Genomic DNA, 23,771 nt, shown 5'->3' with positions numbered 1-23,771 from the left:
AAGGCACTTAGGGTTTCTTTTCACTCCAATCTATTGAAGTACATGAAAGTTCATTTTTAGACTTTAGAGGAACTGAGATGGAAGGACACAAAAAACTTACTTTGCATTTTCCCTCTTGTTGATTTCTTGCTCTCTTATTGGCCTCCTATTCTCTTGGAATGAATAAAAACATGCTCTATGTTTTCTTTTCTAAAGGGTAACAAATGAGGTTGAAGGGTAAGGAATGAGCACAGAGTAAGACGTGGGTTAGAGGAAAAATTGCCCGAAGGGGTATTTTTATCCAAAATGGGTTATTTTTTTAGGCCATTAAGAGTGAGAGGTTAGATTTGCAATTTCATGATAATTTTCTCCTTTAATCAATTATCCCATAATTAAAATTAATAGAAGATATTTTTATCTAAAAATGGTTATATTTCATATTTTCAAAAGATGAAGGTTGTTCTTCCAAATATACAAGAATTTCATCCCTTTTAATCATGGTTTTAAAAATTGGACCGGATCGGCCGATCACCGTTCCAATTCGATTTAGTCATTTGAACTGCCTAGGGGTTGAACTGGCCTCGAATTGGCCGAATCGAACGGTTCACGATTTTTATTTTATTTTTTATTTTTTCCATCAAAACGATGTCGTTTTGATGCATCTAATATTGAAATGACATCGTTTTGATATGTATGTAAACCCTTTTTTAACCCTTCCCCCCCTCTAGTGCCTGCTTTGTCTCCACTCTCCATCTAGCACACCCGTTAGAGCAATTGCCTCTCACGTTGATGAGGACCCACTACATTCCAAATCTGAAATCTCCCATTTTGAGTTGTACTTTGGAATTTTTCAATTTTTTTTAATATTTAATATTTTATAATTTTATTCCAAATTGATTTATTGAATTAGAATCTCAATATTCATTGAAATTTCATTTGAATAATTAAATCATTTATTTACATTTTATATATTTGTTTATTTTCATTTTATTTATTTTGATTTCTAAAATATCTTATTTGAGTTTAAATAAATTAATAAAATCATTAAAAACATTAGAAATTAAAAATAAATTTTTGGAAATAATCAATAAATCAAACATTGTGATCCCATCTTTAAATAATTTTAAATAAATTTAAATTTTTTATTTTTTTTGAAAAAAATCTGATTTTTAAATTTTAAATAAACTTTTTATTTTAAAGTAAATTTATGAAAGAAATTTTTATAATAAATTTCAAATTCTTTAATTTTTTTATTTTATAAATTGTTGATGACTTAATTCTTTAAATTAATATGATGGTTGATGACATTTTTATTGATGAATGATGATTAAAATTGTTGTTTTTGTTTACAATTTGATAGAATATTTAGGTAGAACTTATTATTTTTATTTTTATAATTTTAATAATATATAAAATATTTATTTATGATATCACCGATTCGACCGCAATTAAACCATGACCGCAATTAAACCTTCGACCGAGGTTAAACCACTTATTCGACCGTTGTTAAACCGCCGGTCCGACCAATGAACTATGAGCTGATAATTTTTCCAATTCAATGATCAATCCAATTCTAAAAACATTACTTTTAATCAAAGAACCCTTTAAAAAATCTCACTTCATTTGATATAATGTCCAAAACAAAATCAAAAGACTCGAACTTACACCTCTAGTTAACCATACCTCTGATAACATATTCAAATACTCACTTATATTTTTTTAGCTATTTGGATATGGGCCAACAATGTTCACCAAGCAAACAAAAATGAATTCCTTCATCAAGCAATTTTGACACTCATCTTTTCACTTCCCTCATTCTTTCTGTGATATTTCAAGAAAGCTTAATATTGTTCTAATGAAGATGAATTTTTCTACATGAGATATATTTTATCTACAATTCTGATTTCTGGAAATGTTACAAGAATAATCACAAAATTTCCCATAACACTGAAAAAATATGAGAAGTGGCAAAAAAAATTTTACACTCATCTCAACTGGGAACATCTTTTCAGCTCTCCCTTGTAGTTGATATCCTTCAAGGAAACATTTAATCTGCCAGACTGCTCCTCAACCTTCTCAATGAGAAGCCTCAACAGTGGTACTTTAGAGAGGGTTCTAAATGAACCTACCATGATTAACTTCCTCTGCAGAAAATAAAATTCAAGCTGATGATCAAACTGACATGGAATTTTGAGGATATTTAATTTTTCTCTATTTTTCACTTCGAGATAGTTACTTGAGCAAAGGAATACTTACTAACATTAGATTTTTTTTATTTTTTATTTTTTTTCACATGTATTGCTTATATGGTCAGTGCATAGAAATAAAATCATGGATGTAAATTTTCAATTTCCAAGTCAACTGTTATTGCAAATAAAATAAAAAATGCAAAAAAATTAAAACAGCATGGTTCTAATGATGCCTACCTTGGCACGTGTAAGCGCCACGTTAATCCTATGCCAGTCACCAAGCAGCGATGAAGTACAATTCCTTGGATTTTCACTGGACCTTACAAATGATACCAGAATGCAGTCTTTATCCCTTCCCTGAAGAGTTTAAAGGAAATATAATTTGAATACTACAATTCAGAGAAAAAATTGATTACAAGAAGCTTAATTGATGGTTGAGAAACATCATAGGTTAGGAACACTTAAAAACTGTTCAAAATTTGGCACAAGTTAATGCCATTTGAAATCTTAAGGTTCACATGTGAGTGCAACACACAAAAAGGACTGAGCACTAAAGCTTAGCAATGTGATTGGCATTTCAAATAACTTTGCCCCTAAAGTTATTCCATAAAATTTATGGGTCATTATATTAACTTCCAAAAAGTAAAAAATAAGCATTTAAGAATCATTTTAGAAGATACGTATGCTTGAGCATGACCTGGTATTTATCAATAGTATTTATCTCCACAGAGGTTGTGGAAACAGTATGTCGGATGAGATTTGCCTGTGAGTTATAGGGTGTAATGATGCCAATATCTTCCCCTTCAATGCCATTGTTGACCAATTCTTCTACCACCTATGTAATAACAAAAAAATAAATAAAATAAAATAAGAGGAATGAACAACAACCAGTAATGCTCCCAGCTAATCAACCACGTCACAAAACAAGAAATCAAAGGGAAACTTGTGTTACTTTTGAACAGAACTATTGATAGAACGTTCATGTGAGAAGCATACCTCTGAAATGATGCAAGCTTCAATTGGGTTATTAACAGTCTTGTGATCCTTTGCCTCAAAAGCTGACAACATATCTAAGTTGGAAGCATAATTTGGTCAGAATACCAAGCTATGTAACTATCTTCAATGGCAAATTAAAAAGAGATCAACATTTAACAAACCTGTATTAATAAATATAACCGGCCTTTCAGGATCCAAAGCCTGCACCAGTTAATACCATTAGGGTTTAAACTTGACTTGGCTAAAATTTGTCATTCCAAAAGTAGATTCAAATTTTATATTGACATCCCCCTAAAACTTTTGCTACTCCACACAAAAATACAATTGCTAAACTTTACCAGCAAGAAGACGTGGAGAATATGTATAGTTCCAACTAAGGGGTATTAGCGACAGGAAAATAAGATTTAATGATCCAAGAATTCTGACCCATCTGCAGAATATCAGTTAATTTGAATGACAGGCTTTTCAAAGATGCTCCAAAAATTTGCTAGTGAATCCTCATCCAGTAGAGCACTCCCTTATTACTTCATTTATAATGACATTTTTAGAAGTTAGGAGGATAACCAACAGTATAAAAACAGCTTGAGGGATTTTAAAAATTAAGCAAAATCGTATTAGTTTTACACACCCATGAACCAAGGCTTTGTAATCAACTATAAGGTGCATGACTAGTCTGATCAATCTTTTATTTATGTATTTATTTAATAAGTGGACATGTTTCTTCAATTATTTGGTTATATTTCAAATTTTTTTTTAGCCAAGTTTTCTTTTTTTATTTAACTGTCTCTCTGATGAACCCGAAGCTGTCTTTTCAGTATTCAATAATAAACTCATTTAATATTAAATTTAATCCATAATGGAATATTAACCATGTCTTAATATTTCTAAATATATTTCAACATTTCTCAAGGTCCTTGGTGCATGTAATGTTTTCTTTCATTTCTATGTTTCAAGTTATTTTCACATACATTTTAAGTGTATCAGAAAAAAAAAAAAGTTTTAATAAATAATAGTCAGTTCAGTTCAATTTATTTTCAATTTTGAAATGGAAAACTACAAACAGAACCAATTCCATTCAGTTTTAAATTTATAAACCTCAAATCGTGAAAAATTATGTAAAACCAATCATTTCAGTTCAGTTCAGTTTGGACAGGTTTTTTGAGCCACTCGGATTTTTACATAACACTAAGTCTAGGGTATTTTCTCCTACTTTGTTCCATTTTTTATTGCAACCGAACACAACATTTCACAGAATGTGAGTAAATTTTCCCTTAATTTTAACCTGTAACCAACCTAAAATCAGTCTCATTCTAACCTAGATCCCATAATCAACAGTCCCCTACATATATAGGCAACCTTATTTTAATATCTTAACACTTGACCTATATTATTGTCAACTACCAAGGCAGGCATCAGATGAATGTATAAAGGCCTCAATAAAATAGAAGATAAAAGTAAATAACCATAGGCCTTTTACATGAATGAAAATGGAAAAAAGAAAAAGAAAAAACATTAACTACAGCCAAGACAAAAGAAAGCTAAATAATTGATATTAAAATTACTGAACTTTTCTGACCTCCTTTAGCCATGACGAAATAGAATTTGAACTTGAAAACTTGAGTCTTGCATTCGCTATTTGTGAGGAACCACAACGCAGTCTGTTACCATATATCAAGGCATTTGATAGTGCCATAATGCTTTGACACATGCGGTACTGTTTACATAATTATTACTTAGTATATAACTATGTTATGGAAAGATCAGTAAAAAAGAGGCCAGCCATAAAAATTCAATTTGATTAACCTGGCTTTGCAATGCCGAAATTGCTTGAGGGTGTGCTTCTGAGAGCCTGCAAAACAGGCTTATTCCCATTCCATTTTCCCGAGCCTCAGCACTCTAGAAATTAATTAGGAATATAGACACTTTTGTTCACTCATAAGTCATGGCAGGGAAAGTTTGAGCAATTAGAACAAAAAAACATAAGATATATATACCTGAACAAGTGGAGGTAGTTGATAATGATCTCCAACAAGGACAAATATTGAAGCAAACATCAAGGGCCCTAAGGATACCTGAAGAGATACTGAAATCACTAATAGACCAACTATGAAGCTTGATAGAACTAACTGCCTTAATTAAATCATTCAAGACCAATACTTTAAGTACATGAACCGCAATTTTCATAGGGACTAAGTTACAATCTTGTAAATAAAAGTAAAGCACAAGAAGAAATATGTTTAGTCTTTAATATAAAAAGCAAAATCCAGGGAACAGCATTAGATGTATGCATGCAACAGTTAATTTTAATAAAAGAGCAGTTAAAGTAGGTTTAAGAATTTATTTTCAGTGAGAAGGAGCTCCTAGCTCAGCTGCATTCATTTCTTGAACATATTTTGTAGCTCCACATTTTAATTAAAGGTGACTTTTCTTTGTTTTTGTAGTTAGTATCTACTCTCATTCAAAAAGAAAAAGAAGTGATAAGGAAATAAAAACAAGGATATGATCTTACATAAAAGCATTGTATACATGTTTTTAAAGTACAGTATGGTTTATTTAATGGTTTCAATGCTGGATGGAGAGGCCAAGTGTGGGAGGAGATTTTGGATGTACTCTCTACAAATGAATCTCTTCTCTTTTTTAATGCTTATCATGAGCCACTCATGTATTTGAGGTGGATTATTAATGATTTGAGGTGGTTTCCAAAATGAAAATCAATTATTAGAAGAGTGAGTGTATTCTGGTGGGCAAGGTTTTCGGATGTAAGGCATGCAAGTTGCTTTCTACATACTCAGGCTTTTGCTTTATAAATATTTAGACCTCTCCCTAGGAGCCCTAAATAAATCTTCAGCAGTGTGGAATGTGTTTGAGGAGAGGTTCAGGGAAAGCTTGCTTCCCCAAAAAGGAAACCCTTGATGAGAAGGGAAGGTTGAATATGTTAAAAAGCACTTTATCCAGTTTCACATCTACTTTAGATCCTTATTCATGCTTCCTAGCAACACAACTCAGGCCAGAGATGGTCTAGGCTCAATTCCTTTGAGCAAAAGCCTCTTGAGAAGATGGACCGAATGGGATGGTGAACAATTTTTTCAGATAAAATGAAGGGTGTTTTGGATCTGTTGAGAGAGAGAGAAAGAAGAAAGACCTTGATTTTCATTAATGTAATAATCTACTTACAATTGAGAAATATATATATATACAAGGCTAAGAGTCCTACAAGGCTAAGAGTCCTAACTACCATACATGTGTCCTACCATATATGTGTCCTATATTAACAAGGAAAGGTTATACACTATAAATACATTATATTCAACACTCCCCCTCAAGCTGGAGCATATACGTCATATGCACCAAGCTTGTTACAAATATATTTAATCCTAGGACCTCTGAGAGATTTAGTGAAGATGTCAGCTAGTTGATCATTTGAATTAACAAAACTTGTAGCAACACATCCTGATGCGATCTTCCCTACCTCCCTGGTTCTCCCATCCGAGCCCTGCACATACCTCTTTTGGGGATTTTTGTCTCCGTCGACCCTCCAAACAGTCTTTCCGACGAAGCTCCGACTACTTTTTCTCCACTCCAATCCCTGCACGTGCCTTGGGAAGTGTTCTTCTACCTTTCTGGTGGTACCACGCCGCAATCTGAGGCCGTCTCCCTTTTTCGGTGGTGCCACGCCGCAATCTGAAGCCATATTAGGGCTCTCTTCGATCCAAACATACTTCATTCTCCAGATAAGTAGATATGACTACTAAAAATTCCATTTTTTCTGCTGTTATATCTGGCTCTCCTATGATTACTTCGGAGAAATTGGTTGGCAGTGACAATTATCTTTCCTGGTCTGCCTCTGTTGAACTTTGGTTTATGGGTCAAGATATGAGGATCACTTGATTACACAGGAGGCAGATATCCCTGAGGTTGACCGCGTACAGTGGAGGAAGATAGATGCACAGTTATGTAGTGTATTATGGCAATCGGTTGATCCCAAGATTCTTCTTCATCTTCGGGCCTACAAAACTTGTTTTAAATTTTGGACTCAGGCCAAAGGATTATATACGAATGATATCCAGCGTCTTTATAAGGTGGCTTCTGCTATTGTCCATCTCAGCCAACAGGACTTGGATCTATCTACTTATATTGGCCAGATTGCCTCTCTTAAGGAGGAGTTCTTGACTGTGATGCCTCTTACTCCTGATGTTGGGGCTCAACAAACACAGCTTGACCAGTTCTTCATGGTTCTTACTCTTATTGGCCTCCGTTCGGATCTTGAGCCTGTCCGCGATCAGATTCTTGGTAGTTCATCAGTTCCGTCCTTGGATGATGTGTTTGCTCGCCTCCTCCGTATCTCCTCCACTCAGACTTTGCCATCTAATAGCACTTCAGATTCTTCTGTGTTAGTTTCTCAAACTAGCTCTCGAGGAGGCCGCAGTGGTACCCGAGGTAGAGGTCAACGTCCTCATTGCACCTATTGCAATAAACTTGGCCACACTCGCGATCGTTGCTATCAGTTACATGGACGACCTCCTCGCATTGCCCATGTGGCCCAGTCCTCTGATTCTCCGCTGCCTCAGCCTCCGAACTCTTCCGCATCTCAGGCTTCTGTTGCCTCTGTTGCCCAGCCTGGTAATGCCTCTACCTGCCTTACCCACACATCTTCTCTTGGACCCTGGATTCTAGATTCTGGAGCTTCTGATCACTTATCTGGTAATAAGGATCTTTTCTCCTCTATTACTACTACCTCTGCTTTACCTACTGTTACCTTAGCTAATGGTTCTCAAACTGTGGCTAAAGGTATTGGTTTGGCCCTTCCTCTACCTTCTCTACCTCTCACTTCTGTCCTTTATACTCCTGAATGTCCTTTTAATCTTATTTCCATCAGCAAAATCACTCGTACTCTTAATTGCTCTATTACCTTTTCTGATAAATTTGTAACCTTGCAAGACCGGAGTACGGGGAAGACGATTGGCATAGGACGTGAGTCTCAAGGCCTCTATCACCTCACCTCGGATTCATCTCCTGCAGTTTGCGTTTCCACTTATGCTCCTCTCCTCATTCACAATCGTCTGGGCCACCCTAGTCTCTCCAAGTTCCAGAAGATGGTCCCTCGTTTTTCCACTTTATCGTCACTTCCGTGTGAGTCATGTCAGCTTGGGAAACATACTCGTGTCTCGTTCCCAAAGCGTTTGAATAATCGGGCAAAGTCTCCTTTTGAGCTTGTCCACACTGATGTTTGGGGTCCTTGTCGGACTGCGTCTACTTTAGGATTTCAGTATTTTGTCACTTTCATTGATGACTATTCTCGATGTACTTGGTTATTTTTAATGAAAAATCGAGCTGAGTTATTCTCTATTTTCCAGAAATTTTATGCTGAAATCCAAACCCAGTTCAATATTTCTATTCGTGTGTTACGCAGTGACAATGCCAGGGAATATTTTTCAGCACCATTTACTTCGTTTATGTCCCATCATGGGATTCTTCATCAGTCTTCTTGTGTTCATACTCCTCAACAAAATGGGGTAGCTGAACGCAAGAATCGACATCTTGTTGAGACAGCTCGTACCCTCCTCCTCCAGCTTCGCCTGACGCCGACCAGCCTCCCTACCTCCCGGGGTCTCCTAAAGGCTCCCCCTATCCTGGTACAAGTTTGACATTCGGATCCATAGGTGTGTCTACCGGTTTACAGTCTAACATACCGGTTTCTTCCAGGATATCTAAAGCATACTTCCTTTGGGAAAGGACCACAGTAGAACTGGATTGAGCTATCTCAATTCCCAAGAAATACTTGAGTTTCCCCAAGTCTTTGGTCTGAAAGTGGGTAAAAAGGTGTTGCTTTAGTTTCTAAATACCATCCTGATCACTGCCTGTAATGACGATGTCGTCCACATAAACAACCAGATAAATACACTGCCCCAAAGAGTTATGATGATAGAAAACTGAATGGTCTGCTGTACTGCGAAGCATGCCAAACTCTTGAACAACAGAACTAAAACGGCCAAACCATGCTCGAGGAGATTGTTTCAAGCCATATAGAGAACGGCGTAACCTGCATACTAAACCAGACTCCCCCTGAACAACAAAACCAGGAGGTTGCTCCATATAAACCTCCTCGGCAAGATCACCATGAAGGAAGGCATTTTTAATATCCAATTGATAAAGAGGCCAAGAACACATGGCAGCCATGGAGAGAAGCAGACGGACAGAAGCAATCTTGGCAACAGGAGAGAATGTGTCACCATAATCAGAACCATAAACCTGAGTATAGCCTTTAGCAACTAAGCGGGCCTTAAGGCGATCAACTTGACCATCAGGACCAACCTTAACTGCGTAGACCCAACGACAGCCAACGGTAGATTTACCCGAGGGTAAAACAACAAGATCCCAAGTGCCATTAGAGTGCAGAGCAGCCATTTCATCAACCATTGTCTGTCGCCAGCCTGGATGGAAAAGAGCTTCATGGGTGCTCTTTGGAAGAGAAACAGAGGATATAACAGAAACAAAAGCAGAATAGGGTGAAGATAATCGATGATAACTCAAAAAATTGTAAATAGGATGAGGATTACGAGTAGAGCGAGTACCTTTCCGAACAGCAATGGGTAAGTCATTAGGAGAAGGCAGAGCCGGGGTAGGTGAAGCCGAAGGGATAGGAAGTGAGTCAGCAGGTGCCTCAGCAAAAGGGAGAGGAGCAACGACACGAGGGCGACGATGATAAACCTGAAGTGGTCGAGGAGGCATAGCATCAGGTGGGGAGACAATAGGAATAGGCAAGACTTCAGAAACAGGAAGAGACTCAGAAGTGGTGAAAAAGAATGGTGAGTCCTCAAAGAAGGTGACATCAACGGAGATAAAGTATCGATGAGTCTCAAGGGAATAACAACGATAACCCTTCTGAAGTCTGGAATATCCCAAGAAGAGACACTTCATGGCTTTGGCGGAAAGCTTGTCCTGTTCAGGAGTGAGAATATGAACAAAGCAAGTACAACCAAAGACACGAGGAGGAAGGAAATAAAGTGGTTGGTCAGGGAAGAGAAGGGAGTGAGGAATCTGATCATGTAAGACAGAGGAGGGCATACGATTAATCAAATAACAAGCGGTAAGAACAGCGTCCCCCCAAAAACAAAAAGGAACATTACTGTGGAGGTAGGGAGGCTGGTCGGCGTCAGGCGAAGCTGGAGGAGGAGGCGCGTCGCCGGAAAAGGCCTCACGCGCCCTCACGCGCCGGCGCGTGAGATGCAGCCGCCGGCCGGAAAAGTGCGCGTGGGCGGCGCGTGGAGGCTCTTTTGGTGCTGGTGCCTTCACAAAAGTTGGAGATCTCCTCCAGGCGCTCCTTCTGGTATGGTCGGTGTCGGAAAAATACGTCGCCGGAAAAGTTCACCAGAAAAGTTCGTCGGCGGTGAGTGGTTTCTGTCGACGATCCGAATGACCGAAAAGTATTGGGAGATGGGGAAGGTGACCGGAATGAAACACGGTCATCGGAAGGTTTCCCGGAGTTGATGACACGGGAAACAGGAAAGAATTAGGTTTTCTTCATTGGCTCTGATACCATGTTGAAAGAGAGAGAAAGAAGAAAGACCTTGATTTTCATTAATGTAATAATCTACTTACAATTGAGAAATATATATATATACAAGGCTAAGAGTCCTACAAGGCTAAGAGTCCTAACTACCATACATGTGTCCTACCATATATGTGTCCTATATTAACAAGGAAAGGTTATACACTATAAATACATTATATTCAACAGGATCATCATAGTATGTCAATTCTTAATAAAACTCCTCTTGCCTCTAGATAAATAGTTGAGGAGATTTGCAATGGAGCACAACTTTTGGAAAAGGGTTATTTTTTTGGTAAATTTGGAGAAAAGCTTAGGATTCGGTGCTCTTAGGAGAGGAGGAAAGGGTGGTTTGGAGTTGGTGCTTAGTAAGCCATCTGTGGAAATTTTTGCTCCTCGAGGACTAGTTTGGTTGTGGGTGATGACCTCATAATGAAACTTTGACTGGGCATTTGATATGGGATTTCACTATTAAGAATTCCTTTCCCTCTTTGTTAGCATAGTTTTGAACACAAATACTTGGGTGGTTGATATTTAGAACTTGCCATGTGGCAGCAAACACTAGAGTCCTTATTTTATGAAGAGTTTTAAGATTCAAGTTTGAGAGTGTGGTTGTAATCCTACAATGGGTTCAATTGATAGAAGTGAGTAGAGGTCATGAGGATCAGTCATAGGAGTACATTAAGAATAAGTTTTTTAGCCATTAATCCTTTTTTAGGCCCTTGGACTGCTGATTTAGAGGCTTTTTCCCTAGAATGGAGGTACAGGTTCAAACTGTCATTCTAAAGTGAGTTTAGTAGCATGGGAGGTGGTATGGGATTAAATTCAACAATTGATCAGCTTAAGAAGAAAATTAGGCGATCAGCTTAAGAAGAAAGTTTGGCATTTAGTTTATCGTTCTTATATGTTAAAGCTTCATCAGGAATTGGTGAATCACATTCTAATCTATTATAGTTTAAAACAGATTTTGTGGAGCTCTTGGTTCTCTTTTTTAGGTCTTTTAGGCCCTTCATCCGTAAAAGAGGTTAGATTTGGTTGCTGTGTGAGTTGTGTCAGCAAGAAGCTTGAGAACATATGGAGAATGAACTCATTGTGCCTGTTTTGGTCATTTGGATATAGGGGAACCTAGAAATTTTTTATTACAATGAGAGTCCAGTTGAGTCTTTAAAAAAGCTTCTCTAAGAGATTTATGTGTGGACAGGAACTCACCAGGGTTGCTAAATGCCTCATTGATTATCCACCCAAGCTGTTAGCTTTGTTGTGTTTCTTTTTTCTTTTAGAATAGCGCCCTTTGATGAACTTATTTTGCCTATCAGAAAATAACTATTAGTCCCTTGGTGTTGCCTATTTTATAGATTCAATGCTCTTAGTGCCACAAGTGGCCCAGTGGGTGAAAAGAATATAATGGACAATGTGTGAAATTTTTTTATCCTTGGCTGCTAAATTTGAAGAGGAAATATACAAAAGCTAGGAATAGGCAAAACTCATAGTGACAAGATTTGCCACCCCCTGTTCACTTTGAAAGATATATTGGCCTAAAAGATTGGATTTAGGGTCACGTTTGCATTAAAAGAGTGACTAAAGCTAAGTGATACAATGAATGTCTAAAAATTGTTTCAAGTGATGACAACTTTTGGCAAGGATTAAGTTTTTGCTTAAAACATGTCCTTCCTCTTTATTTTCTAAGGCTTGTGGATAGGGATGTAAAACCGGAACAAAATCTATCTCTAAAACAAAAAATAGAGAAAAAAAAATGGAAGAAATTCAATTTTGTGAAGAGTACATATTTAACTAAAAAGAGATTCTACTATTCTCTTCTTCTAGTCACTTTATTTCCATAAAAGAAATCCCTTGTACATAACAAGCTTAACATGATGTTTCTTGAAGAAAAGATAAATGTTAACCCCAATCTGTACAACTACTTTCATGCATAAACCTTAACAGTTTTTCTTAGCATAATCCCAACCCAACCTTGAGTTTTTAGCTTAGAAGTGATGTTGGTACAATTTATACAAAATCAAATTTAATTTAGGTTACTTTCTAGGAGTTCTTACCGATTAAAGGCGTTAGGGCTAAAAGCTGAATGAGCTTCATACATTATTGACTCATTACCGAAGAGCTTAAACTTTTAGGAGAATTGGTTGTTCAACATAACATGAAAAAACTCTTTTAGTAGAATGTCATGGGTTCAAACGTCACCCTATTGTTTATCCCCTCAATTTATTGAGCCCACATGCAAGCCTAAAGAAGACTATCCAAGAGGTTGGGTGCTACAACTAAAGCCCAAACAATCTTGATATATATTATTGGCCTGCTACTCATTAGGTAAGGTGTTTAGGCTAAAGCTTGAATGACCTTAATATACATTGTTGACTTACTACCTTACAGCTTAAGCTTCTAGGAAAATTGATCATACAACAAAAATATTTAGCTAGTTAAAACAATCTTTGCATTTAGACCTTTCAAAGGGCATCTAGATCATTTCAAAGGTAGTTTATGGCCATAATGACACTAAAGGGGTGCATATTGATCTAATTTGGCATCCCATATATTTGATATGTTTTAATGAATTGAGATGGCATTTTGCTCATTGAAAGTGACAAACTTCTCATAGGTTCTGTTGTGCAAATCATTGTTTTAGGGAATGTACTTCATTCTGATGTTGATGTTTGTTACTCCTTTGCTATGTGAAGTTTGGCCAATTTATTTCATGTTGTAGTTTCTTTATTTTTATTAGGTATCAAACGGTCCCAGATATCCTTGTTCTTTGGTAGCATGGTGATGGCTCCTTGTGCTCTATGTTAAGATGATGATCATTGTGTATAATCAAATAACTAACCATTAGTAATTTGACTCCATGTAACATAAATCTGTCAAAATACCATTAATAGTAGCAGCTTAGGGTTTCTACGTTATCTTTTCCTTTTTTCCATGATTAAACTTCGAAGATGCACCCACATCAAGGTTGAAATGAGTTAGCATCTAGAATGAGAATCCCACCTAGCAATATTACAAATGTTGGGAACATCACTTGGAAGCAATCAACATTATTTAATTAAGAGTGAGTGAACTCAAGACAGGTCACACTCAAATGCTACAAATAACCAATCAATGAATTTGAATCAATGATGGGAAGCCAAGAACTCAATAATGGATTTCTCATTTTGTAGAATGCTGAAGGAATCTGGGATACTCTAGCTCAGATATGTTTGCATGACAGCATGAGGAATATCTCACCAACCTTTCAGTTAAAAAATCAAATCCATGGGACAACATCTCAGTATTTACTTCTCAATTTTGAAGCAAAGTGAGTGGAAACACACTACTATTAGAATAGTTTGCCAATGATGCTGCTAAGTTGCAAGAGTTACTGGCACTAGTGATGCTTTTGAGTTTGTAGCAGACTAAACCCAAAATATAATCATGTTCTTACACTGTTGCACACGTCCTAGGTAGAAAGCAATTCCCTCTTCAAGATTATGCTCATACTAGAGAGAGAGTGAGAGAGAGAGAAGTACATGGCAAGCAATCTTAGTATTACCTTTGAGGGAGAAATCTGCTCTTTATATGCAGTGAGACAGGGAAGAAGCATCGCAGAAGTAAGGTTAGTAGGATATTGGGAGATGAGAAGGATAAGCTAAAATGTGATTATCACAAGAAGGCTCATTGTACCAAGGAAGTTTCTTAAGCTTGTGAGTTCAAACCCCACCACTTGTTTGTTTCCACCATTAATTGAGCCCACTTGCAAGTACCAAATAAGGCTGCCTGTGAAGCAAGGTGTTATGATTGCAACCCAAATAAGCTTGATATACATTGTTGGTTAGCCCATTACATAACAACTTAAAGTTTTAGGTCAATTGGTAGCTTAACAAGAAGCATTATCAAGACTCTGAATTATCCCTCGCATCATGCCTTCCAATGACAAGGAATGAAGTAGATGATTGACAACAACTGTAATAAGAATAGATTGCAATTTCTTTGACACAAAGCCGAAAACCTTGCACAATCTCATTAGTCCAATAACCAGAGTGGCTCTCAAAATTATCAATCAGTTTAATGGCTTCAAAGATTAGCCCATACTCCCATTTTTCTTAGAAGTACATTTCTTCCCTTGTAAAAAAGTTCATTTTAGACTGGAGTCAAGTACATATGCAAACTGAGTCAGGTCATTAATGATAGGTGGTCTTCTTCTAATTACTGAACATTTCAAGGGAATTCCAGTAACCTGAAAGGTAAGAAACACTCTAGGTGCAAAATGAACATATTGAAGTTGGTTAATATACAGTGAATGCAGGCTTGATTTGCATCCTTCCATTTGCAAATCAGATTGTTAACATTCTAGCTAAGAGAGAGTACAAATTGCCAAATTTGTACTATTTTGAGTACGATAGATATTATTAGTTGTTTTTCCTATTTTTCATTATACTTTATGGTAACAACATTTCAAGTCATTTCTTTCTTTGTTATCTTCTATTCTTCCTTTTTCTCTATTTCACAATTAAATCCTAGTAAGTAACATGTTCAAATCCATTTTGTATCTTCTTGCATGCACAAGTAACACCAATAAAAGCATTTTCCAGTTGCAATCGCACATTTATAAAGGAACATAAATTAACAAGAAAGCGTACTGGGAGGGTGGTCTGCCCAGCTTCATCCATGATGCATATGTCAAACCTCTTGTTGGCAAGCAAGGGATTAGTTATCCCCAAACAAGTAACTGCAACAACGCTGACTTGGTCTAATCTTAGTTTAATGTCTTCAACACTATGTATGTCCATTCCTGCAATAGAAACTTCAATACTAAAAGAAAAAGTACATACACAAAAGAAAAAGAAAGATCTTAGTATATGAATTCCCACCTGAAAAGCAATGCCCTTGAATTTCTTCATGCACCACTTCATGTCTTCCAATACGCACAAAATCTATGTTCTGCAATTGTCTATCTTTCAATGTCGTAAACAATAGTAACATAATTGGAACTGCATGGTATACTACAATAATAAAGATAATTGAAAAATTAAGGTAAAAAACAAAAATATAAGCTGCAGTTATAATTCATCCATAAGTGTTCCTGTAAAAACCCCATGAGCATTGCAGCCCCTGAGTCGAACTACATTAAGTCCCATTTTAATGTTAAGTTTGGCAGGCCTAAGGTTGAGGATCTCAACAAGAACTTGGATCTCAGATGATATCTGCCATTGCACACACAGACAAACGCTCCTGTCCTTGGAAACTTTTTGCCCTTGTTAATATTCAAGCATAAATACCATGCTTTTTGAATATTTGCTTTAAGGGAGCTTAATCCAAATATTGCTTTCTCCAACATGCACTGATTATTCGATGGTGTTCCAATCTCTTTAATAAAAATTCCAGAGAATGGGAATTGGTAGTCCTAGAGACATTACTTTAAGGATTTAAATTTTAATGGCCATTGTTTCCCCAATCATTATTTCTATGTACAACTTCAATTCAACCAATCCAAAATATAAGCCCTTCCCTAAGATTTAGAACCATATCAGAACTTCATATTTCAAGCATGATAATAATGTTAAATAAAAAAAAATATGAAGTACAACTATATTTTCTTTAGACATTGAAAGTGCGATTACAATTTTATTTTATTTTTGATAAGTTGAAAGTGCTACATTACAATTATTAAGATTTATAGTTACCGTCACTTTTCTTATTTTTATACAAGGATTAAAATAATGGAAATTGTCAAAATATCGGTGGTTTGATTTTACAGAAATTTCAAGAAATATTAAAAATATCAGATAAATTTTTTTTTAAAATATCGATAGGATAATAATTGATCAAAATTATAGAAATATTGAAAAAATTACAAGCAACAATAAGTAATAATATATATATTGGAATTGTTTTATTGAAGAAAATAATATAATTATGATAAAACTTATGAGGTTATAACAATAAAATAATGTTTACTAATAAGCAATATGAAGTTTGAAAATATATACTAAAGACTAGGTTAAAATTCTTTTAAACTAATTTTTTTATAAAATAATATACATATCAAAAAATTAATAGCAATGGTCAAGCATAAATTCATATTAGTGTGGAGAAAAAATTCATTTTATTGAAAAAAGAAGTTACATTTCAATATTTAAAATCAAAACATATTACAATTATAAAATAGTAGAAATTTTATGCAAAAAATATTTATACTAAAAAATCTAACATAAAACTATTCAAATTTTTATTACTTATTTCATATTTTAATCTAATTTTCTACTAGACTTATCTTAAATTCTTTTATTATTTTTAAAAAGTTAAAAACTACCAATAAAATTATTAATTTTAGTAAAAAACTTTATTACATTTTGAATAAAAAATTAAACCATTCAAAAATTTTCAATAAGATTTTTTATAAGTTTATTTTGAAAGTTTCATTGACAAATTTGTTTGACATTTTTTTGTTGTAAATATATTTAAATTATTAAAATTATTGAAAGTTGTAGTCATAATTCATCTTAGAAAATTAAATACTATTTAATATTTATATTTTATGAAATATGAAAAAAAAATTATTTTTAGTAATTGTTTTACTAGTTTAGTTATTTGCCCAATAATTTTATCTTTTAATATTCTAAAATTAAAAATTAAAAATTATAATTATAATTATTTAAATTAAGAATTAATGTGATAAATATGAAAAAAAAAATGAAAGGATTATATAAAGTAAAAGGATAATATAAAATTAAAATAAAAAGATGATTAGGTCAATTTTTTCCCAAATACTCACATATTCCACAATGTATTAACATGGCATGCATCTAACCACGTGTTCTTTCTTGTCATCAATATTTTTCCAATTTTTTGCCAAAATAGACAATTTCCAGTCCCATGGCGTTTCCCCTTGCCTTTTTCTTTCAATTGTCATTGATAACTGATTATATCAATGATATTTCCCTGTCTTTCACCGAATTTTTAAACCTTTTTATCTAAGCTCTTTTTATTGGTCCACATGCCAAAAAGAAAGAGAAGAGTTGTGGCACATTAAGTGCCCCTACACCTTTTTTATTAGGCGACCTATTCTCACTTTTGATTTATTAGTAATCAACCATACATCTTTGAAGATAAAAATATTCTTTATTAGACAAATTAAGACATGTCATTTTATCTTTTACCAAGTGCTAGATTCTTTCACAGTATCCAATTGTTTTTCACTATATCAATATCATCATACTTTCCTAATTAACATAAAAGCATACCAAATTAACTCCAATCAATTGATTTTACCTCAAAATTTGGCCTTTTCTCAACTATCAAGTAAAAGATCCTATTCCAAATTCATAACCCACCAATTCAAGCAAAATCATCAAAAGAAGATTGTGATCCCCTTTTTGAGTCCTTTTTCAAGACATCTTGATTCTTTGCACATGGGGGAAAATTTTCCATTATTCATGCTACTAAACCTGATTTAGTTTTACAAATCAGTCATTTTCAGACTTTCATTTTATGTAATTACCACCCAAGGCTTTTTGTGGATGCTTGTGGCTGAACCATTCTGTCAAAAACTTGTTATGACAAAACCAATAGGGTGATATTACTTTAAGAAACCACACACCATGCCCATGCTTTGAATAGTTATATGAATTCCTTACATAGATTACTAAATTTTACGATGACATGAAACTTTATATGGCAATACATAGACATTTGAGTGTTGTATTCCAAAATAAAACTGGGTGTCAAATTCAGCAACTTCTCAAAATTTAGACACAAGGACATGGCTGCATATGTATCCATTTGAGAACTGATCAGATTGAACATACATGCTAATATCTGAGTTTGGAGGCACATGAAAGGAATTACGTAAAATAAGATAATCATAGAAGTCACAACCTTGGGCATTAAAATGATCAAAAAGTAATCAGGAGAGAAGTGGGTGCTCTCATACTTCCAAAACCACATTTATTAAATGCCATCTCTTTCTTTTATCACCATAAAATTCTTTCTCTATATTCAGCAATTAAATTATTCTTTTTTCATAAACAACTCTAGTTCAAGTGGACAAACTTCAAGATATTGAACAATAGAAGCAACTAACATTCTGTTAATAAGATGGATGAGGGGCAGATATTACCTGAGCTTTTAATTTGATTAGTAAATTATCAACAGCTGAGTTTGTGTAGGATGTAAGCAAAATGGATGCACCTCTCATCAACAAGGCCTTCACAGCATGCACCATAGTGGATGTCTTGCCTGTTCCAGGCATTCCTAAAATTAGAGTATAATCCTTTGCTGTGAGTATCTGAAACAGTGAGTAATAAAGGCATTTGAGGACAGTTAGATTCCAATTAAAAATAGGTAAAGATTAAATGAGAAAACCAGAAGAAACTTGTTTAAGAAATCATGGGACCCCTGCATGAGGAACAAAAATGTACAGGTACCTTGAGTATGGCTTGGCGTTGATCATTATTCAAACTCTTTTCAGAACGTATATAAGATATTGCTGGATCTTGACTGAATATGCAGCCACCATCAAATCTAGGAACCTACAAGGAGTCACCAATGGGCATATGAATAAAAAACGGCCACCATGGTTAGTAAAACCACTGAGTTTAGAATTCAGGTTAGCAAGACATCTTCACCTCAAGGTCAACAATCATCTTCCTAAGATGAGAACCTTGCATGCTTTGTAGAAAGAGTTGTATAAGGTTGAACCTTCAACAAAAACAATCATGAACTTAGGCTACACTGCTCAGATGATTCAAACCAGCCAATGCTACAAGTGAAAAAGTCCCACAATGATGGTTAATATTATTTTGTGTCCAGTAATTACCTCATAACTGCAAATGAAGTAACAATCTCATCCTTGTCGATCCGAAAGACCTCACCAAGGAGATCCTGTTCCTCTGAAGATCGTTTGCTCCAAGGAAGCCTTAAGCGTTTGGAAAAACAAACCTACAAGTTTTTCAAATGATGGTAAACAACACAACTCAACAATCTTATTGATTAGAAAATGACCCTAAAAAACAGTTTGTACTAGTTACGTTCCTTGGCTATAAAATCAGGCATGAATTTGGATCCAGGGGAAACCACTTCTAAGCAGGTCATCTGGCTCAAAAAAGATGCATCCATGAACGCGAAATTCTGCAAATCTGTTACTTACATAGACATGGAAGCGACTGATATCTGTTATGACTCCACTTGCAAGTGCTAGATGTCCAGATTCAGTGCTAAGTATCTATAGATAAAAAATAAAAATAAAAAATAAATCAAATGATAAAATTAAAAAAATAATAATAAACAAGCGGATAAATACTAATTAAAATAAACAACACGCTCCATGAGTAGAAACTATTGTAGCAAATTGTTCAAGGAATGCTAGGACATGTAAATGTAGGTAAAACTACTGGACATACAAATTGTTAGAATGGAAACTTTAGAAATCATGTTCTGCAACTATTATTCACAAACATACAGCTGCATTACATTGAAAAAATGCATATCCTGGGCATGTATGTATTTAAACAACTAAGGATATTAGACCAAGTCATTCAGAAAACCATAACACCTCTGAAATATCACACGTAAGACCCTAATATGATGCATCCAAACTCTACAACTAAGATTACTAAACTAGTCGCAATAGTATTTGAGACCTGAACAAAGTGATATCTAGAGTGAGCACTGAAGAGTAACATGTCTGTAAACTGACAAAATGTGAATCAACGTGTGGAGGACACCAGATGTTCAGTAATAGCTTTAGAAGTTTCATCAGAATGGACCGATCATCGGATCTCCTAATTATCAAGTTTTGAACTTGACCATAGAAACAGTACAAGTGGGGATAGCAGCCCAGAAGCATTGCTTCTTGAGATTTTATATACTCGTAAACCCCATTTAAGGTCAAATCTTTTGCTTGGTTAGTGGCACTCAAGAAGGTAAACACCAATGACATGCTACAACTAAAAAGATCCTACAAAGCCCTCAGTCTTGATGTTTGTCTATTATGTATCGAGAGTGGCAAAACGGTAGATCACATCTTTTTACATTGACCATTGAGTTTGGGGCTATGGCACAAACTATTCAGCTTGGTTCATGTGGATTGGGTTCCTCCCAAAAGTATATGTGACATGATGAGTATTTCATATAGAGGATTAGGAAACACCAGTAGAGGCAAGGTGTTGTTGAAGCTCGCTTATCTTGCTCTGATGTGGGTGGTGTGGCGGGAGAGAAATGCTAGGATCTTTGAGGATAAGGCAAGATCCTCAAAGGGTCTTTAGGACATGATATTTTTCTTAGCCTCCTTTTGGGCATCTTGCTCCACTACTTTTAAGGGTGTTCCCCTTAATTTGATCCAACTTGATTGGATGTTGGCATGTAACTCCAAAGGAGTGGGCTAGCAAGGATAGATTATTTTTGTATATTCCCACATGGGACATAGGTTGTGGAACCTCATAGCTGTATAGATTCTTAAAATTGAAGGTTCTTGTTTTCTTTTTGTGTACTTTTTGGAGGATCTATCATCCTTCTTTGTACTTTTTTTTTACTTACTTCAATATACTGTTGTTTCTCATAAAAACAAAAAACAAAAAAAAAAAAAGCACACAAAAAACAAAAATACTGATAGGTGAATAAATAATAAGCATCAATAACTCCAAGCAAGACATTGAACAATAAAAAATTCTTAATTTCCACCGTTAAAGTTAACTTGCAGGTTGTTAGTCATCTGTTCCAATTATCTAGAGAACATAACGAAGGAGAAATGTTGCATCTGTTTTATCCAACAGGACAGTTTCAGATGAAAGGAGAACAAGTTTGTGGTAATGAAGAAATGAAGAATCTCATTCAGTTCCTCTCAATTATTGGGAAGGCTTTGCTCACATAACTCTTTACCTTCTCAACTATTTTCCATTGAGGTTTGTTCTTGGTTGCCATGCACACTGTTTTTCACATCATGCACATATTTTTCCTTTTTGAATTGTTCCAACATTAACTTCTTAACCATGTGACTAACTACAAACCAAACAATCAACAATCTGAGATGAAGAATTTGTACCAAAACTGATGGTTAATTCCATACTTTTTTGTCTTTAAACTCACATTTTTTTTCTTCACCCACCAACATCACATCACACACACAATGCATGTGCTTTGAAGACTAGTTTAGACAACATGACTGGTTCTTAAAAACTTATCTTTAACCATGATCTAGCGTGCATATGCAACATACTCTCAATGAGATTATCAAATGGCATACATGTTATAAAGAAATACAATAAAATAAAATAAAACTGATAATACAGGTAATGGTCTCAAGGGCATCAACACGCACACACATTAATTCCTAAACCTGAGTAGAAACTCACTAAGAATATTACACTGTATCCCTCATGGAAGCCAGCAGGTGACTGCATTGGAAAGCTAAGGTTTTGAGACTGATTGGTGATATAGGAATGAACCCCAATGGAATACGATAGAATACAAACGATGGGATCACAAGCTCAACAAACTCAATGTAATAATCATCATTCTACAAAATGTTGCAAATTTTCTACTCGTTTTTGCAAATAGCATAGTTGTTAGATAAAATACATCAAGATTTATTTTTGGCTAGGAAATAATTGTCTTCAATCTAGAGTGGACCATTGAGCATTTAATATGCTCAAAAGACCAAAATAATAAAAGTAAAATCCGAGGATTGAACTATTATCATCCTAATCTCTTCAGGAGGGTTCAAGTCAAAAGGCATATATAAGGAGAAAAGCTAGATAACAACTCCTTGAAAGGGCCTATGATAAGAGGGGAAGCCATAGGTTTGTTTTCTAGCCCCAACCCCCACCCCTCTCCCAGCCCAATATAAGAAGCCAGCATATTAGAGGCTGGGGGACTGAACAGATGTGAGATTAAAGGGCACATTCAAGATCAAGATCTTGTAGCTCTTGAAATTTTTAGGTTTCTCTTAGAAATTAATTAGGATGGCTCATTGTTCTTACCTTTTCTAAGTATAGCACATCACTGATTAAGGAATTATTTATTGGAATGCAATAGAGAATCACTAATTATATATTATGTCAAAAAATTAAGAATTATACAGATGACCTTCAGGAACAAAGGATAGAAGTGAAATCGGATACCAGCATTAAAAGTTCCTAGTTATTCAATGGTCAATACATGGAGGGCACTGATTAAACATAATCAGAATGCATGGAAAAGATGTATGTCTGCATACACATAAGTATTCAAGGTAGTAAAGAAACAGCAAACCTAAGATCTATACAAATAACAACCCTCAGAAAGCACCAACAACATGACTTTTAAGTAACAAACCATGCCAAATATACTTTTTCTTTTTTCTTTTTTTTGATAGGCAAAAAGCGAATATATATTAAAGACACCTAAGCAAAAGGCGCAGCAACGTATACAGAGTGTATACATGAACATCTTCAAATTCTCCTAATGGTCTATACTGCAAAATATAAAGGGGAATCTAAATGAAATGCATCCAGATACACTATCAACATAGTTTAACACATACTAAAAGATAAATATGAGCATACTCAACATGTAAAAATGTATTCACTGGAACACACACTAAACATATCCTTAGATTCAAAATAATCTTGTACCAGAATTCTATTCCAAGTGAAGAGAAATTCAGACAAAATCACATCCACACTAGGGCAAAAGAGAAAAAATAAATCTATAGATAAGAACAAGTCAAATTAAATGAGAAAATTATACCACATAATCCCCATTTCTAAGTGTGCAATCCAAATCATTTGCAGGAGAAGAGACAGATGGCAAAGAATCTTCATTATGCTCTTTCACATGAAAACTAGGTACATTTTGACGCACAAATCGGTAAATGAATTTGTTGTCCTTAAACGAGTTTTTCTGTGGGTGGTTATTTGAAGTATCAAGAACAATAGAAGATAAGCAACTAGTTGAGGGATCTCTTTTTAAACTATGTGAACGCCAAATGCCTTTCTTCATGACCTGGCATAGTGAAAAACATCAAATCTCAATTAATCATGTATTAAATTGCTGGATACAAACTATGCTACACATATATGATTTAAGATGGT

At 35.0% G+C, this 23,771-nt stretch overlaps 1 protein-coding gene across 1 annotated transcript in view; it reads right to left on the bottom strand.

Annotated features, from left to right (window-relative positions):
- Positions 1–1,726: 1,726 nt before the first annotated feature.
- The window catches only part of LOC117932821 (DNA replication ATP-dependent helicase/nuclease JHS1), a 42,643-nt gene continuing 20,598 nt past the window's right edge, over positions 1,727–23,771 (bottom strand). The window contains exons 19-34 of the mRNA XM_034854155.1: positions 23,428–23,682; positions 19,850–19,924; positions 19,520–19,641; positions 19,329–19,401; positions 19,128–19,232; positions 18,821–18,988; positions 15,573–15,642; positions 15,342–15,493; positions 5,159–5,236; positions 4,968–5,060; positions 4,741–4,878; positions 3,326–3,365; positions 3,165–3,238; positions 2,866–3,003; positions 2,406–2,525; positions 1,727–2,123 (exon numbers count right to left, since the gene is read on the bottom strand). Coding sequence (XP_034710046.1) covers positions 1,965–2,123; positions 2,406–2,525; positions 2,866–3,003; positions 3,165–3,238; positions 3,326–3,365; positions 4,741–4,878; positions 4,968–5,060; positions 5,159–5,236; positions 15,342–15,493; positions 15,573–15,642; positions 18,821–18,988; positions 19,128–19,232; positions 19,329–19,401; positions 19,520–19,641; positions 19,850–19,924; positions 23,428–23,682 — 1,860 coding nt within the window. The 3' untranslated portion in view covers positions 1,727–1,964. The remainder of the gene's footprint in view (positions 2,124–2,405; positions 2,526–2,865; positions 3,004–3,164; positions 3,239–3,325; positions 3,366–4,740; positions 4,879–4,967; positions 5,061–5,158; positions 5,237–15,341; positions 15,494–15,572; positions 15,643–18,820; positions 18,989–19,127; positions 19,233–19,328; positions 19,402–19,519; positions 19,642–19,849; positions 19,925–23,427; positions 23,683–23,771) is intronic.

This window comes from Vitis riparia, chromosome 15 (assembly GCF_004353265.1).
Source record: "Vitis riparia cultivar Riparia Gloire de Montpellier isolate 1030 chromosome 15, EGFV_Vit.rip_1.0, whole genome shotgun sequence".
NCBI lineage: Eukaryota > Viridiplantae > Streptophyta > Magnoliopsida > Vitales > Vitaceae > Vitis > Vitis riparia.
This window is presented reverse-complemented; position numbering and strand designations above follow the sequence as displayed.